This window comes from Ambystoma mexicanum, chromosome 4q (assembly GCF_040938575.1).
Source record: "Ambystoma mexicanum isolate Mex_15411 chromosome 4q, UKY_AmexF1_1, whole genome shotgun sequence".
Taxonomy (NCBI): Eukaryota; Metazoa; Chordata; class Amphibia; order Caudata; family Ambystomatidae; genus Ambystoma; species Ambystoma mexicanum.
Genome location: NC_090928.1, coordinates 378,478,751 through 378,496,190, shown reverse-complemented (window position 1 = coordinate 378,496,190; position 17,440 = coordinate 378,478,751). Strand labels below are relative to the sequence as shown.

At 47.8% G+C, this 17,440-nt stretch overlaps 1 protein-coding gene across 8 annotated transcripts in view; it reads left to right on the top strand.

Moving 5' to 3' along the window:
• CEP170 (centrosomal protein 170) overlaps nt 1–17,440 on the top strand; it is a 1,733,932-nt gene that overhangs the window by 930,038 nt on the left and 786,454 nt on the right. For 6 of the 8 annotated variants that reach the window (XM_069607948.1, XM_069607946.1, XM_069607950.1 and 3 more), the window contains exon 10: nt 15,719–15,871. The exons of the other annotated variants lie outside the window; for them this stretch is intronic. In XM_069607948.1, coding sequence (XP_069464049.1) covers nt 15,719–15,871 — 153 coding nt within the window. The remainder of the gene's footprint in view (nt 1–15,718; nt 15,872–17,440) is intronic. 8 annotated transcript variants of the gene reach the window in all.

Below are 17,440 nucleotides of genomic sequence, written 5' to 3'. Positions count from 1 at the left end.
TTCATGTACCAATTTGGGACTTAAATTTAGTATTAAAATTCTTGACTTGCATACCGTTTAAGCCTCTGCACTCATGTCCATTGAGGCTTTTGACTCTAAAAACTGTCCTCCTTGTGGCCCTATCATCAGCCCGCAGGGTTAGCGAACTTCAGGCGCTCTCATGCAAACCACCATATACTATTTTTCATAAGGATACGTTAGTCCTTAAAGTTAAACCTTCGTTCTTGCCAAAAGTAGTCTCGGACTTCGATTTGTCACAAAAATAGTTTGTGACAAATCGAAGTACTACCAACTTTTTATCCTCCTCCTCATCTGGGCAAGGAAGAGGAGAGATTACACAGACTAGATCCCAAGAGGGCTCTTAGTTTGTACATATCAAGGATGGCTAAATTGAGACAAGATGACCAACTATTTGTGGGTTATACTGGTCATAAGTTAGGCTTATCTGTAACAAAACAGACCATTTCCCGCTGGATCATATTAGCCATAGTTGAATGCCACAGATTAGCGGGAAAAGAACCACCAGATGAGCTCCGTGCCCATTCTACAAGGGGAATGGCTACTTCTGCGGCTCTAAAGAGGGGAGTCCCGGCAGCAGATATTTGTGCAGCTGCAACCTGTAAAACAATGCATACTTTTGTTAAACATTATTGTTTGGACACTGCCTCCTCTAACAAGGGTTTATTTGCAAAGGCAGTTCTGCATTCTGTCCACGAAAACTGAAATTAGTACTCCCACCTCCAAAAATTGATACTGCTATGCAGATACTGCTATGCAGAGTACGTCGAGGGACAATCGACGCCACGACCTCGAACACAGCGCCCTCTGCCGAGAATGTTTTTTTCCGAAGCAGCGAAGCTGGAGATGACGATTTATCACAAGACGAGGAATGCGTGGGGGGAACATCCAGTCGAAAGAACGTTACAGTTGGTAAGTAACTTGTTCATCTTTTACACCAAAGCTCTGGTCAGTGTTTGCTTGTTTTATTGTGTTTACCTGCCCTATTGTGTATGCTCTGTATACTGCCTAACTCTTCTTGAGAGAAGTCTGACTGCTCAGCCACAGCTACCAGGTAAATTTGGGTGGTACAGACTGCTACCAATTGGGTTTACTGCTAACAGCGGTGGTCTTAAACTTTTTGCAGTGGTCCCTAAGGGAACTGCACAGGTTTCTGCCTAACATGGGGATTTACCGAATTCCGCCTCCGTAATTCCTGGGACACCACGGTCGTAATGCCCTGGTAATTCCGGGAGTCACGGAGGCGGAATGCTAATACGAGTCCGGCGGTAACCGAGCCGGAAAAACCGGCTGGTTGCCGCCGGACTCGTAATGAGGCCCAATGTTTTTTAGACATAGGTTGCCAAACAGCACCAAACTGGCCATTGAAATTGATGGCGCCATTCTGGAACAGATGCCCATCTATGACTATCTAGATACCAGGATCTCTGAAAATTGCTTATGGACCCACCAAATAACTGAAGCAGCTGTAACTCTAGAAAAACACAGTGGTGGGATAAGAAAACGTCATCCAGTGCATTGGGGGGAAAGCGGGGGAGACCTAAAGCCTGCACTTATACAGATTGCAAGCCCTCCCCGCAGCCACATATGGTCCTGAGATATGGGGGCACATAAACATCCACGCTTTAACAATTTTTTGAAAACCAATTTCTTAAGCAACTATTTTTGCAGCCTATCTGCGCTCCTTCGACAACCCCTCAAATGGAATGTGACCATTTCCCAATATTAGATTTTATAGGACTAAAACCTTTGCTTTATTGGGTGAGAGTATGGCCTTCTTCCTTCCTATAAAAATACAGAGGAGTTTTAGCCCACTTAATGTCCCTCAAGGGTTTACGATCGCTCCCATGGCTCAAGCAGGTGCGGCTTGAGCTATCAAAACTGAATCTGGGTCATCTATGGGAGCTACTGGAGAGAATGACAGCGGCGGCAAAAGAATTGATAAAAAAGCCAGCGCTGAGAAATAGAGACGCCCGATGAAAGAAGGCTTCCAAGTGTTGCAAACAGACCAGCAATATTTAATAACCAAGACCATCTACGGCTTCGAAATATACAGCAGTATCCTAACTCCACGCTATGCGGGAGCACTTTTCATTCAATTCCGGAACGACACACTAAAACTGGCAACCTTCACAAGGAACTGGCATAATACTACTGGTCTAGAGTGCAGGGTGCCGGACGAGTCAACCACCCATTTCCTATTATTCTGCCCAGGGTATAAAGATCTGAGGCAGATGTACCGTCTTTTATTACTCAGTTTTGAGAACATATGGCAGGCGCACTTGGCAGTTCTGTATGCAAATGCACAACTGACCTAAACATAGTCGTCTTTGTTGCTAAATTCCTGCAACGAGCTTGGCCAAGAAGGAAAAGGCTAGCAAGAACAATGTTGTTAACGGACTGGACCTATAATGCCAATAGTATGAAAGATGTGTTTTCTTGTAAAGGCGTGAGTTTTTGCTTAACCTGCTGCTTTCAATCGCGTTATCTTTCCCTTGTTCTAAACCTGTTTTTATATTTTGGTCCCCCTGGATGTGGCATGGGAAGTAGGCCCAATCGCCAGCAAACCTTTAATTGATCATTCCTGCTCATGGTTCTAATTTTGTAGCTGCTTTCAATGTGCCCACAATTAAATGGCTCCACAGTGTTTTGCACTGGCATCAGTACCTTACAACCTTCCTATTATGATTTTTATACTTAGTACGTATTTTAGAGTTGCTTTAAATGTTTTATCCTTGCGGTTGATGTATAATGAAATATTTGTTGTCCACAATGTTTTATGAAAATGTCTTAGATATGTCCTTATGACTTATTTATAATGCGCAACAGCCCGGAGGCATCAGGGCACACACTAACACAGGGACATTTCCTTAAACCGAATAATGCAGAATAAAGTATAAAGATTGAGCTTGAGAAACAAAGGTAGGGAATTACTGTGTCTTTAACAAACTGCTGCCAATGATGTGGCTTCCTTGCAATGGCTGATCAGAACCTAAACACAACAGTCAATTTAAAGCCTATGTTGGATAGGGGAACATTTTCAAGGTTATTCTGAATTGCAGGTGATCCTCTAAGCCTCTTAAACTGATGGGCGGATTGTTCCATATGCAGCATATGTGATAAAACTATGCCCATCAATCCATTTGAGTCTCGCCTTGGAAGCACAGGCGAGAAGGGAAAACTTTTGAATACAATCTATACAGTTTAAGAACCTATACAATAAATGCCACTTTTTGAATAAGTTATTGAATTGTACACATCATATCCATTGATGGTTGTTAGAGGTTATATACAGAAACATCACTTAATTCTCTAATCCTCTGTGCTGGTGTACTGTGTTTCATGGTGTCTGGGATGCTGATTCTCAGACGTGGATTTTAAATGAGTGATGACTGCTCTGTTGATGAGGATCCTTTTTAGCGACCTGCCATTGAACTGAATGAGAGCCTCAATAATTTCATACAGACCTAATTTCCAAATGTGCATGCTTGTTCTATATTAAGTGTTACGATATTTGATGTGTTGTTGCAATAATTATTTGATGTTAATCATGGAAAGTGAATGGAGGGAGAGACCTGCTAAGTTAGATGTTTATTTTTCAATGTGCCACTTGCTCACTTCTCCTTTCTGGACATAGGGGAAGGTTCCGTCAGGTGAGGGAGGAATCAGTGATCGACAGGAACTATAAGATTGCAAGATGGGGAGAAGGGATAACGGGTCTATAGGAGGACCATTAGATCGAAGCACCATTCCTAAATTACCAATTTGGTTTTAAAATAGTTGATTGAAAATAATTGCTTTATAATGGTTTGAAAGGGTAAATATTTTAAACATTGGCATCGTCTGCATAATTTTGAAAGATTACATCAGGGAATAGCACAGTTCCCACTTACAGTATCTGATCAGTTGGAGAGACATTTAGTGATCATTGGTTTGCTTGATTGTAGGCTTGATTGTTGCTTACTAGCATGGATGCAGCACATTCTGGATAAGGTCTCACTGACGTATATAACTAAAAAAAAAGAACCTGGAAACATACCAAAATGGGAGTTTTGTTTCTAGACCAGTAGTATGCATGCACATAATGTATTTGCTGGGAGTCGAGATGAAGACCTGTGTTTCTACAGGTCGTAATGGGAATTCTTTGTAGTCATTTCTCATCCACCTCATTACTGTTTCCTGCAATTTTAGTGTTGAAGATTTATTTCAATAAAAGGGAAAACAATATTTTTCAGGTGAGCTGCCATGATACCTTAGTCGGGGGCTGAATTTACTCACCCTTGGCAGAAGACTGGTGTAACGGAGGCATGGTATCAGAAGTGAAGATGCACACAAGAGATGAAATTCAATGGTGTTTATTACACAAGGGTTGGAAAAACGCCTACCTGGCCCTATATCTAAAGATGGGCGCAAGCTTGGCCATCAAATATCAAATATAAAAGTCCTAGTAATGTCCGTCAAAATAAAACAGCCTATACTAAAGAAACCTATTGCCTGCGCTTATACTACTAACAATAAATGTGTGTATGGGAAAATGTATATATAAAGGGAAACTGTGTTTGAAATAATATATCAAAATGGCTGAGCAAACAAACTTCCTTCCCCACGTTTCTAGCACGAGACAAGGGGGCACACTCGGGCTGCAAAACACACTCTGGCTTTCGTGGCACGAGTAGGCAGCTCAGAACACAGGCGAAGGCCCTCCACAAAAAAAGTCTCTTGCTCGTACCAAGTCTCTCTCTCTCCCTGGGCGCCTTGGGCTTTACCAATAAAACAAAGTTCCTTCAAAAGTTCAACTTAACCACGTTTTCAGCGGTTCTCAGTACACAAACTTCGAGTTATAGAATTTTGCAAGGTCTCCCTCAGTCGGGCTTGGAGCTTTCATTCACAGCTTTCCCATCAAAGACTTTGGAATGTGCGAGGAGTTTAAAAATGATCTCAGCATGACCACCTTGATATCTTACCAGATTACACTTTGCCTCAATGCTTTCTGGTATTGGTAGTTCCTTCAAATAACTTTGCCTTGCATTTGTAACAGTTCACCGTTTAACAAACATTTCACCAAGACTTTCGAATGGGCATCTTTCACTTGGTTACTTTGTTTCACAATATCACTTTTTCAAACATTCCCGATATATATATCTTCAAGTACATTTGTTGTGTCTCTTACTCTTACGTCCCGTCCCCTTACCTCCATACTGCACGGGCGTCCCTCGCGAGGGACGGGAGACGGAACCTTTTTCACCATAAAAATATTCTTCCCCTCTAAACCTAGAGGCGCACGGAGGCGCCGCCCTGGTAGCATGCGCTGCCCTGACTCCACCCTCTGGTGCCGCATCCCAGTCCCCTTTTCCGTGCCGACGGGAACGGGCCGAATTCACCAGCGCTCCTGGGTTTGGCTTCGGCCATGTAATTCCACGCGCTGATTTTTCCTCTATCTTCTTTTGTCTCTTTGCTCAACAGGTACTTGGTCCTCAGACGCCACAGCTCCTCTCCGGCGCATGTCGACTTCGACAGGGTTCAGCAGGGGCCCATCCTGCAACGGGCCTTTTCCAACTTCAGACCCCCACTCCCTCTGCCTATGTCGCCTTGGCCCAGACCACGGTTGGCAAACCTTTTCGGCGTGCGGCTCGCTGTCCTTGAAAGCGCTGAAGAACAGACTAGCCAGGTAGTGGGATCTCTTTCAGCGGTCTCCTTCTGAGGACCTCAGAGTTTCATGAAACTTTCCAGACCAGAGGTAGGGCCTATATTTTCATCTGCACCTTGCAAGGGAGACTCCTAGCCAGCGACTCTCCTACGCGGGAGGGACCGGTTAGGTCCTTTTACCAACTCGTGCACCGAGGCTGTCACAGCTATCGGGCTGAGGGGTCCTCGGATCCTCCCAGTGCCAGGGTTGAGGGGCCGCTAGGCTCTATTACCGAGGGGCTCCGCCCTTGTACTGCCATCATGGCCGAGGGGCTACGCCCGGTTACCGGCAGTACGTCCGAGGGGGTGCCTGCACGCAGCTCTAACGACACCCAGGTCGAGGTTGATACACCTACCGGGCACGTGCCCGAGGAGTGGGGCAAGTTGCGCGCCTCACACATAAGAGACTTGGCAGAGGCTGGCACAAGCGAGCCGAGCAACACGTCACAGCCACATGGTAGGCAACTCAACAAAAGGGCAGACGTGCCAGATAAGGACACCCGTTCAACGCCTCTGCATGACTTTGGTGAAAAACTGGTATCAAGGTGGGACTGGCATCAACCAGGTATGTGGCCTATGGCCTGCCCTTCCTATGTGCAAGGCTGTTTTCCTTTGCGTCCTTATGTACAGGGCCGGCAGCGGCCGCAGTTGCCTCTACCTCAGCGCCCTCCTCCTCCTCGGCCAGCGAGGATCGGATCTTTGAGAGGTTACTCGGTCTCATGAAGGCTCCTGAAATTGGGGCTATCATCAAGGACGCAGTCAGGGAAGTCCTTCCCGCTATGCTAGCGGCGCCACAGATGCCAACGCCTCTGGCCCCGGCGCAGCCGCCGCCTCCAACTCCTCCGCCTACTCCATAGGCGGTTCCATACCAGCCTCCACCTCTTTGGCGGTGGTCCCCGTGCCCCAGCCTCTGGCGCCAGATACTCCTCCTCAGGATCCCCCAGGCCCTCAGGATACTGATGAGGAGGAGGATCCTGACACACCATCATCGGCCAGGACCTTCCACGAACGTATTGCGGGCCTGGCGGAATACCTGGTCCTCCCACAGCCCCAGGTCTAACAGCCGGCAGAGTGCGTCCTCACTGAGGTTCTCATGAGGCGCCCTTCTGCCAGAATGGGAATTCCACTGCACACTGATGTAGTCTCTCTCGCCAAGAAGGGTTGGCTCAAACCACACTCCGTCCAGCCAGTCAACCGCCGCCCAGACGCCAAGTACAGGCAGATGGAGGGGGATACACTCTTGCTCTCCTCCCATCCTTGGCCACACTCATCGGTGATCGCTGCGGCATCACTGTACTCCAAACCTCAGTCGTCCTCGTTGTCTTAATTGACGGCGTTGTTAGGCAAGGAGGAGAAATCCTTGGAGGCATACGTTAAGAAGCTGTATTCCAACGCTTCCTTGCACCTGCGACAGGCCAACGCAGACGCCATGCTGGCAGCCGCTAACCAGAGATTATGGCGGGAAATTGCTGACTTCCTCCCGGAACTCCCCACCCACAGCCAATCACATGGCGCAGGATATCATGGAATCCACGCTGGCACACATCGATACCTCTAGACGTGCCATCTGTATTGCCCTGGACATGAGAAGGATGGCCTGGCTCCGGGCAACCAAGTTCAACCTGGATGTCCAGGAACGTATTCTAGATCTTCCCTTCGATGGCAGTGAAATCTTCCACTCCAGCACAGACGAAGAGCTGGACAAGAAAAAGAATAGCTCTCAGACGGCTAAGTCTTTATCCATTCTGACAAAGGCCACGCCCAAAGCGTACTCCCAATCCCGGCAATGCTCGGCTAAGGGTTGCTCATCTGGAGGCTTCCGCAGCTTCCAGGAACGGAGGTCTAGGCAGCCGGAACGCTCGCCGACCCCTAGTCGCCGCAAGCATCAAAAGGGGGGGGGGGCAAGGGATTTTTCCAGTCCCACTCCTCCTCCTCCTCTGCCTCCAAGGGTAAAAAGTAATGACAGACCCACTCGGGTCAACGTGTCGCCAGTGGGTGGCAGGCTTGCTCTTCACACACACTTCTGGCGACAGAATTTCGGACCCCTGGATCCTGTCAGTAGTATCCTTGGGGTACCGTCTACCTATTCCTGCCTCTCCTCCCTCCTCTCCCCCTATTCCGCAAGTTGGGACAGCAACTCTTTTGGCGGAGATTCGGTCGCTTGTCCTGAGCCAGGCCGTAGAGGAAGTCCCAGCCTCCGAGCGGGGCTCGTGCTTATACTCAAGGATCTTCGCCATTCAGAAAAAGAACCCTGAGAGTTGTACTGGACCTTTCCACCCTCAACCTCTCCTTACCTCTCCAGAGGTTCAAGATGGTGACGTCAACTTTTATTGCGGAGACACCATGCAGGGGAGACTGGATGTGCTCCCTGGATCTGAAGGACGCCTATCCGCACGTCCGATCTGTCAACCCAATCTGTCTTTCCTCCGGTTCAGGATCATGGGATGCCATTTTCAGTACAAGGTCCTCCCTTTTGGCCTCAACTCAGCCCCCAGGGTCTTTACCAGACTCATGAATGTGGTGGCAGCCCTCCTCCGGGCTCAGGTCCTCCATATAGACCCCTACTTAGACGACTTGCTCGTCAGGGCTACATCTCAGGAAGCAGTTCACCATTCCTCCCAGGCACTGATGAACACGCTACACGGCCTGGGCTTTTCGATCAATCTCAAGAAGTCACAGCTGCAACCCACACAGTCCTTGACCTTCCTGGGCCTCATCTTGGACACGTGCTCCGAGAGGGTCTTCCCCTCTGAGGACAAGATCTCGGCCATCAGGAGGGCCACGTTCCACTTTCTCAGCCGAGGTGCTACTTCGGCTCGTTGGTACCAGCATCTACTGGGCCTTTTTGCAGCAGTACTGCTGGCCGTCCCCCACACAAGACTCAGGATGAGAAGGATTCAGCTCCACCTCTCAGCGTCGTGGAACCAGGCGAGGGGGATCGCAAGCCGAAATAATCAAGATCCCTACTTCTCTAAACCCGGACCTCACATGGTGGTCCGAGCACTGCAACCTGGGGCGGGCCAGCCCTCCCAGCCCCCCTTCTCGCAGGTAACGATTACCACAGACTCCTCCCTCGAGGGCTGTGGAGCCAACCTGGAGGATCTCTCGGTCCATGGCACGTGGTCCCGTCAGGAACAAGATTACCACATCAATTGGCTGGAACTGAACGCTATCTGGTTAGCGCTCAGAGCCTTCCACCCACGTCTCAAGGGAAGGGTTGTCCTCATCCAGACAGACAACCCGACCAGTATGTACTAAAACAAGCAAGGGGGGGGACCAGGTCCCCTGCCCTGTGCAGACTGGCGATCAACATATGGGAATGGGCCTTGGAGAACGAGATCTTCCTCATGGCAGTCCACCTTCCAGGGGAATCCAACCTGGAAGCGGACAGGCTCAGCAGGTTGGGAATGGACAATTATGAGTGGCAGCGGAATGACCACGACCTCAAGAAGTGCCCCCAGTTCGCCTCCTGGCAAGGGCAGGGCCTAGGCTCCCTGGGCGTCGCCTTATGGATCCAGTGGAACGGCATGTAAGCCTAAGCCTTTCCGCCCACTCCACTGATTCACAGAGTTCTTTGCAATTTCAAGGAGTCTCACCAGCTCAACGTCATTCTGATAGCTCTGTGGTGGCCAGCCAGGCCATGGTTCTCGGAGCTGCTCAGCCTCTCGGAGGTCCCTCCAATACACCTCCCGACAGGCCCAGCACATCTTCTGACACAACAGGGGGGCAGGGTCGTCCACCCTGTCCCTCAGAAGCTGGCTCTCACAGCGTGGTTCCTGAGCAGGTGACGCTCAGCCACCTCAACCTATCCCAGACCAATCTGGGAATCATACAAGGGGCTAGGAGCAGGGCTACCAGAGCCCAGTTCTGCCACTGGGCCCACTCCAAGGATATCGACCCGCTGGCTTGTTCGTTGGACGACATACTGTCATTCTCGGCGCACCTCGCTTACTGGTGGACACCTGCCGCACATACCTCTCAACCATTGGGGCCTACAGGAATTCGGAGGAAGGGGTCTTCTCCTCCTCCAACCCGACTGTCAGGAGACACCTGGCCGGACTGGCTAGACTCTACCCGCCCATCAGGAAGCCACACCCCGTGTGGGATTTGAACCTAGTCTTGGGTGCCCTCACGCACAAGCCGCTTGAGCCTTTGGTGTCCGCAGACATAGGGCTAGTCACCATCAAGACGGCCCTACTAGTCGGCCTTACTTCAGCGAGTAGGGTCAGGGACGTCCAGGCCCTAGTCGCTTCAGATCCATACACTACCTTTCACAAGGATAAGGTGGTCCTGCGGACCCATCCGGCATTTCTACCTAAAGTTCCATCAGCCATTCACTTAAACGAGGACATCGTCCTTCCCACATTCTTTGCTGACCCGAAGAACAAGCCTCAGAGTTCTGCACTGCCTAGATTTCAGGCGTGCCCTGAAATTCTACCTGAACAGGACCAATGGCTTCCGCAAGTCAGATACCCTATTCATCACTTTTGGAGGTGCCAGGCCATCCGGCCTCAAAAGCCTCAATTTCCCGCTGGATGGTCTCTGCCATCAAGGAAGCATACGAGGGCCAGCATAGACCCCTTCCGGCGAACATGCATGCCCACGCGGTCAGGGCCAAGGCAACGGCCATCGCTTTTCAGCGCCATGTCCCTGGCCGGTCATGAGCAGGTCGGATGCAGCTTTCGGACAGGCGGTTCTCTGGAACCTGTTTGCTTAAGGAGGGTCTCCTCTCCACCCTGGGGCTACATTCAGTTGTAATGGCCCATGCAGTATGGGGGAAAATGGACGCGACGTAAGACTAATTATAAGTTACTCACCGTAGTGACTAACATACTCTTATTCCATAGTCCCCTTTCCTCCATATGTCCCACCATCCTCCCCCCTAATAATCTGGTGTCACTAGGCAATGGTAAATCTATTGTCGACGCGTCTTTGGGGAATGAGTTGTGGCACCGGAGGGCGGAGTCAGGGCAGCGATTGCTCCCAGGGCTGCTCCTCCACGTGCCTCTAGATTTAGAGGGGAAGAAGATTTTTCTGGTGAAAAAGGTCCGTCTCCCGTCCTTCGCAAGGAACGCCGGTGTAGTATGGAGGAAAGGGGACTATGGACTAAGAGTACGTTAGTCACTATGGTGAGTAATTTAAATTTCAACTTGCTCTTGCAACAGTTTGAAACAGACAGCCCGGCTTTTGTTTCCTTTCCTGTTGATAACTCACTGGCTGTGGTTTTACTATGCTTCTAGGTTCACCTTTCAAGACTCAGGAATCCTTCCCAAGTCTGTCCTTCCCAGGGAGTGGAACAGGCATCCCTTCTAAGGCCTCATTGGGGGACAATGTACACTTCTGAGCTTGCCATGCTGTTGCAGTTTTGCAGAAGTCGTCCTTCCTCACCTCCAACCTTTCCTCCTGTGTGTCTGTGTAGCAAGAAAGGAATCCCCTGCATGACTCCGACTTGCAGCCTCCCTGTTGTTTTCCCAACTGCAACGCCCTTTTCTGTACGGTGCCGCTCCTTTTATACATCTGGGTGGTGTCAATTGGTTGCAGGTGTATGTGATTGGGGTGGAGTGCCTAATCCTGCCTGGTCTCATTAGTGTGACAATATGGTGTATTCCCATAGGAAACCATGATCTTGCTATGCCTATGGGAAATCTTCATTCCGCTTTCTTCTTTTTCGTTTCAGTATTTGGCATGGGGGAAACGGAATGTGTAGGTGAATATCTCCTGACTAAGGAAGAGGGGCTAGATGGAAAATATGGAAGGGGGAATGCTGCATATCTGCCCAAGGCACTCCCTCTAGTCCCTGGAATAAAGAATTCCCAAGAAGGGGGCAGTGAAATACCCTCAAGTTTTTCACAGCAGGCGGGATATTGAGTTCCTGGATCACCGTGGGTGTGCTTCTGTAGGGTCCGCATGGGGCAAGGAAAAAGCAATAGATGTAGAAATCATCCAGACCTTTATGAAGAAACACTTGTTAGATTAAATGTACCACACATGGAAGGTGGGCACAGAAATGCTGGATTATGGTCTTTTAGTGATTGTATGGTATCTATATATAATTTGAAGCAGTACCAACGCACCAGCATTTTTCAATTTTTTTAAAAAAGGGGTGGTGATGTTACACACTTAATATCTATTTTGCCTAAGCAGCTGCATTTAAAACTCTAAAGAGTCCTTTAAAAAATACAGTAAAGTGCACTAAAAATATGTACACAATCCATACTTGAAGGACAACCTGGCCAGGTCTGTCAAAAGGTCCACTTAGCTGCAACAGGTCTTTTAAAGTGCTCCTGTGTCTTTTGATAGTGATTTCAGGGGAGCGGCATTCATGGGAGAGTCCACAAAGCCTTTCACCTCTCGTTCGCATATGTCCAGGGCAGCCCGGCACATCGACAGCATTGCTGGGGGCCCTGAAAGGATTCATGCTGAGCTACGCATGCTAGAAGCGTCTGGCGTTGATTGCAGGGACGGGGCTGCAGGTGAGTTTTTCACCCCTGGCCGCGTGTGCCGGCAGCGTCCCAAGGATTCAATGTGGGCCTCACATGTCGGGGGGCAGGCCCAGCAAGCAGTCACACTGCCTTTACACTGGGGTGCCGCATATTATGTCAAGCATCCCAGTAGGTGGCAGTGCTGAGCTGATGCAGTGTTCCTCACTCACACGGAAAGCGCCCAGGAATGACCGGACTGCAGCAGTAAGGAGAAAGCGCTCCCCTTTCTGACAAGAAGCGTTGATCAATGGAGCCTGTGCTGTGGCGCTGGCAGGTAGTGTCGCACCCCTCCCAGCAATGAGGTGCCATGTCTATAAAGGGCTAGTGGCTGTGATTAAGGGTGACAACCCACCTTCCAATGAGGCGCTGTGTATTTGAACATGAAGGATCAAGCAAGAAATGTTCTGGGCGTACAGAATACCTAATCCCCCACACTAGCGTGAGAAGAGGGTTTAGATTCTATAAAAGACAAGTATTATGCATTCACAATCTTTACTCTGAACCACAGCAGCAAAGAAGTATAACTTTGTATGACATTTTGTAACCAAACAACGTTATCTGAACAATGCACAAGGGAAACATCCCAGTCCAACATGGTGGGCAGGTCATGCCATGGATGTAGCCAATGGGCTGCGAGCCAGTCCCATATAGGTCCATTCCTCTAGCACCACCTCCTCTTTCTGTCGCTGATCTTCTTCCCATTTCCACCGAACCACTTCCCCACGCATAACGAAGAACACATTCCCATGGAAACTGCGGGAGCTGAAACCTTCTGCAACTTGTAATAGAGTACTCCGCTTCCTCCTGAGACAAACTCCTCAACCGAAAGCTGAAACAACAACCAAACACCAGTAAGGGTGGGTGGTAGTAATTAATACTCGCCTCCTTGTCTTTTATAGAACCTAAACCCCTTCTCAGGCTAGTGTGGGGGAATTAGGTATTCTATGGCAAGACAGGAGGCTCATATTATGCAAGTTCAAAGCCCTGGCATTACATTCACAGCAATATGAGCAATACGTTTATGATAAAAACGTTTTGAAAGTTGACTCCTTGACCAGTCATCTGCTTTAAGAATCTGCTCCAAACTACCCCCCAGGAAGGCTGCTTTTGAGGCCATAGCGCCTCGGACTGAATGGGAACCAAAAGAGGACGTGTCAACTCCCGCCTCCCACATAACCCACTTGATTCATCTGCCCAAAGTAGAAGGGGGCACTGGCTTATGGGGTTTCCTGTATGAAATCAGCAGCTGAGAGGTATTCGGAGGCCTAAAACCTTCAGTTTTAAACTCAAAACATTTAAACAGTTGACCACACATAATTTACAATCTTCAGGAAAAGCTGGATAGGATATTGACGAAGTCAAGCATTTAGTCCTTCGTGAGATAAAGAAAGTAACCCCTTGAGGGGTGAACATCTTATTATCCACATCCAGAGCTCTGATATCAGATACCCTCTTAATAGACACCAGGCATAGTAACATAGCTAGTTTGGAAAATAACTGTTGCGAGGGCAGACCTTCATTAGGAGGCCAGGACTTGAAGAGCTGAAGTACCATATTAACGTCCCAAAGAACCGAATACTTCGGTTTTGGTGGAACCTTAATACGAATAGATTTTAGGGCCCTACGCACCAAAAAGTGCCTACCCGCCGTTTCCCCTTTAACCAAAAGGTGACCCGCTGAAATAGCTGAGCGAAACCCATTAACAGTCCTATAGGCTTTCCCTTCCTTAAACAACTCCACTAGAAAATTAACCACTTCTACAGGAGAGGCAGAAACGGGATTGAGGTGCCTAGCCACACACCAGCTAGCCCAGCGGGTTCCATGCTGAGGAATACCCAGACTTAGTAGAGGGCGCCCAGGAGTCCCTGATGACTGACATAGCCACACATAAATTCTCGAGGAGGATAGCAGGCTCGAGCCGCTAACCTAATATAGAGCAACCGGCACGCTTACAACGTGTGCCAGAGCTCCGTGTGAAAAGGGCGCACAGCCAGTCAGAAGATACACTTCCTGACACTGGCTGACGCTCGCAATAAACAACCGAAACCGCTGCGGCCCTCAACAGGGACACGCGTCTTAATGGAACGCTGAAGCGTTCGCAACAAAGTAACCAGAAAACACTTCACTGCTAGGAACGCGATGCCCTCAGGTGGCGCGCAACGATACCAGAAGCGAAGCGGGCCCAAATAAAGCAACGCCACGCTTGCGTGAGGAAAGAAAAAATTTGCAAATACAGTTTCAATGAAACACGCTCTCAAACGAACGCTGTCACCAGAATACAATAGATAATAAGCAATGATAGAAAGCAATGCTACTATGTAACAGTGTACACGCTAAGCAAACTGGAGGTGTGACTTAGCTGTGGGACAGCAGCAAAGAAAGAGGAGGTGGTGCTAGAGTAATGGACCTATATGGGACTGGCTCGCAGCCCATTGGCTACCTCCAGGGCATGGCCTGCCCACCATGTTGGACTGGGATGTTTCCCTTGTGCATTGTTCAGATAACGTTGTTTGGTTACAAAATTTCGTTTTTTCACAAAGTTATACTTCTTTGCTGCTGTGGCTCAGAGTAAAGATTGTGAATGCATAATATGAGCCTCCTGTCTTGCCATAGAATTTTAGCAATATTTATGTTTGATGGGTCCCTGCCCGGTACACGCAGAGATCCCTTCTCTTGATATAAAAAAACAGACTTGCCTTAACAGCATTTTCTAGGGGGCAGCGGACTACAGTACCATTTTTAACACGTGTGCAGCTCTACTAACAGATCCTTTATCTGAGATCCATATTTGGAATAAATTGCAAAAATGATCATCAAATTTCAGGTTGTATATTTATTTTAGTAATTTGTTATTGGTGTAATTTTCCTACTTGTCCGCTTTCAGCCACAGCCAGTCAATATTGATGCTGTTCGGCTGGGTCTTAGAAGTCGATTTTGCTTGCAACTAGGCTTTTAAAGAGTAGCTTCCAACGATGAGATGATTTTAAAATGCTCGGTTAATGGGTAGATGGACACACTATTTTATCTTATTCTTGTTTTCTATTTAGTTCAAATATAGTATGATTTGATAAGTTAGAAAGTGCTTTTTTTGTGCTCAGCATTCCACTGTAAAACATATTTTATGGACGGTTGGGATCTGTGCAGTGGAATGTCCAATTAACTCGTCCTTTGCATGAATGCTAGAGAGCTCCTTCTTTTAAATGAATGTCAACGTCTGAACGGTATTAATCTCAGGGGTTCTTAATATGGTTACCTGGCTGAACTAAAATATTTCGAAAGCCTGGTTTACAGTTTTGAGAGAATCAAAAGTGATCTTTTCCAAGTTGATCTCAATGGCAAATAAGTTTGGATAAAATTACCAGCGATGTAATGCAATATCCAATTGATGCCATGATTGAGACATTGTTTTGAGAGATTGAAGTATCAATCTTGAATGGTTTTTGGTAGTGTTGCTGCTTGAAGTAACTATATGAATATTCAATGTTTTTGGAAGGTGTCTGGTTAATTTTTGTGATGGTTTGCTATGTTTTCAGGTCTTTGGCGTGGACAGCGGCCCTGGTTGTAGTAATCCTGTTGTGAAGGAGGATCAGGAACAGTTTTTTAAGGATTGGACTTTAAATTCCTCTTCAGCATTGTTTGAAGGGGGAAGACCACAGCAGGGTACAACTGGATTTCTTGACATGGAGGTAGACTTTATTTGATGGTTATACTGCTGTTTTATATTTGAAAAAGCTCATTAACAATCACCACCCTTTAGAAGGTGTTGTAAATGTCTTTCAGCTGTAGACTACTTCAGTTTTGAGTATACCCGAGCAATGCGTTTCTGGGTGCTTAAACGGCTAGAGGAATGACGTCCTTGCAGTCGTGAAATTAATTTGAAAAAACCTAAAGCAGCTCAGCAGTTATTTTTTATGTAGGAATGGAGCAGCGATAACATGTTAAGCTGTTTGTTGTGCTATTGGGTTGTGGCACTACGGAGGAGAGCAATTGGTCGGATCATGAAATGAAACCATTAAGTCTTGATTGCTCTTCTATGCTCCTTGTGTTTAGTTTTAGCACTTAAGTACTATGCAGAGCTCTCAACCTGTGCCATTTCATGCAAAGCATTTCTTTCAGTCCTGGTTTTATGGGCCTCAGTCATGAGTGTGATTTTTTTTTAAGTGCTGTAGATGGATGGTTTTTGGGGGTTTCATTTTTTTTTAATATACATTTTATTGGTTTTACATATGTTAATATCAACATCAACCCCCCCACCCCCAACTCCCTGTTCCACTCCCCCCTTGGGTGGTGGTCTCAGGTTCTTGATTTAGTGGTGTGTGTGTTGGTTCACAAAATGTCCAGGATTCTGATATTGTGCGGGCACCATTGAAGCATATAGTCACTTGGAAGATAGGATTGAATGTTTCCCCAGTCCGAGCGGAAGATTTCCGGGGTTCCCTGCAGTCTGTATTACATCCACTCTGGAGACGAATCTCCACACATTTTGGAGCCAGTCGAATATTGTGGGTGGGTTCTTTTGATTCCATTGCTGACTGATTGTCAGCCATGCTGCTATGATCAGCGTCATCACACCCCTTTGCTGAGTTTTTGTGTATGTTCTCTGGTTCGGGTCCCACATGCCTGCCAACCATACCTTATCTTCCAGACTGTCCGCCCCTTGTATCATTTTCCCCACTTGCTTTTTATCTCTTCCCAAAAGTGTAAAATGGCTGGGCAACTCCACCAAATGTGGTTCCAATCTCCTGTTGTAGAGCATCCTTGCAAACATCGGTTGCTTGTAGCAGGGTACGTTGCATGAAGTCTCTCCGGGCTGTAGTGTCATTGGAGAATAACTTTCTGCCACATGTCTCTCAGCTGTATATGGAGCGTGTCAACTTGGGGATTTTATTGCATAACCTTTGCCATTGGTTCTGTGTTATTGGCTCTCCCAGTTTCTTCTCCCACCTCTTTATGTATTTCCATTGGATTTCTTCTCTTTGCTCGTTTAGGTGTCTGTATAAGTTGGAGATAAGCTTGTGGGAGCCAGTGTCAGTTGTCATGTACACTTCGAATGGGGTCAGATGTCTAGTAGCAGCATCTTTATTGTGGCGGGGGACGATAGCCAATGTCTTAGCTGTGTGTATTTAAATTCATCCATGGGTTTTATCCCCACCTCTTGTACACATTCTTGAAATGTCATGATGGCTTGGCCCTTATACATATCACATATTTTGGTGCGCCCTGCTTGTGTCCAACTGAGGTATGCTTTCTGTTCA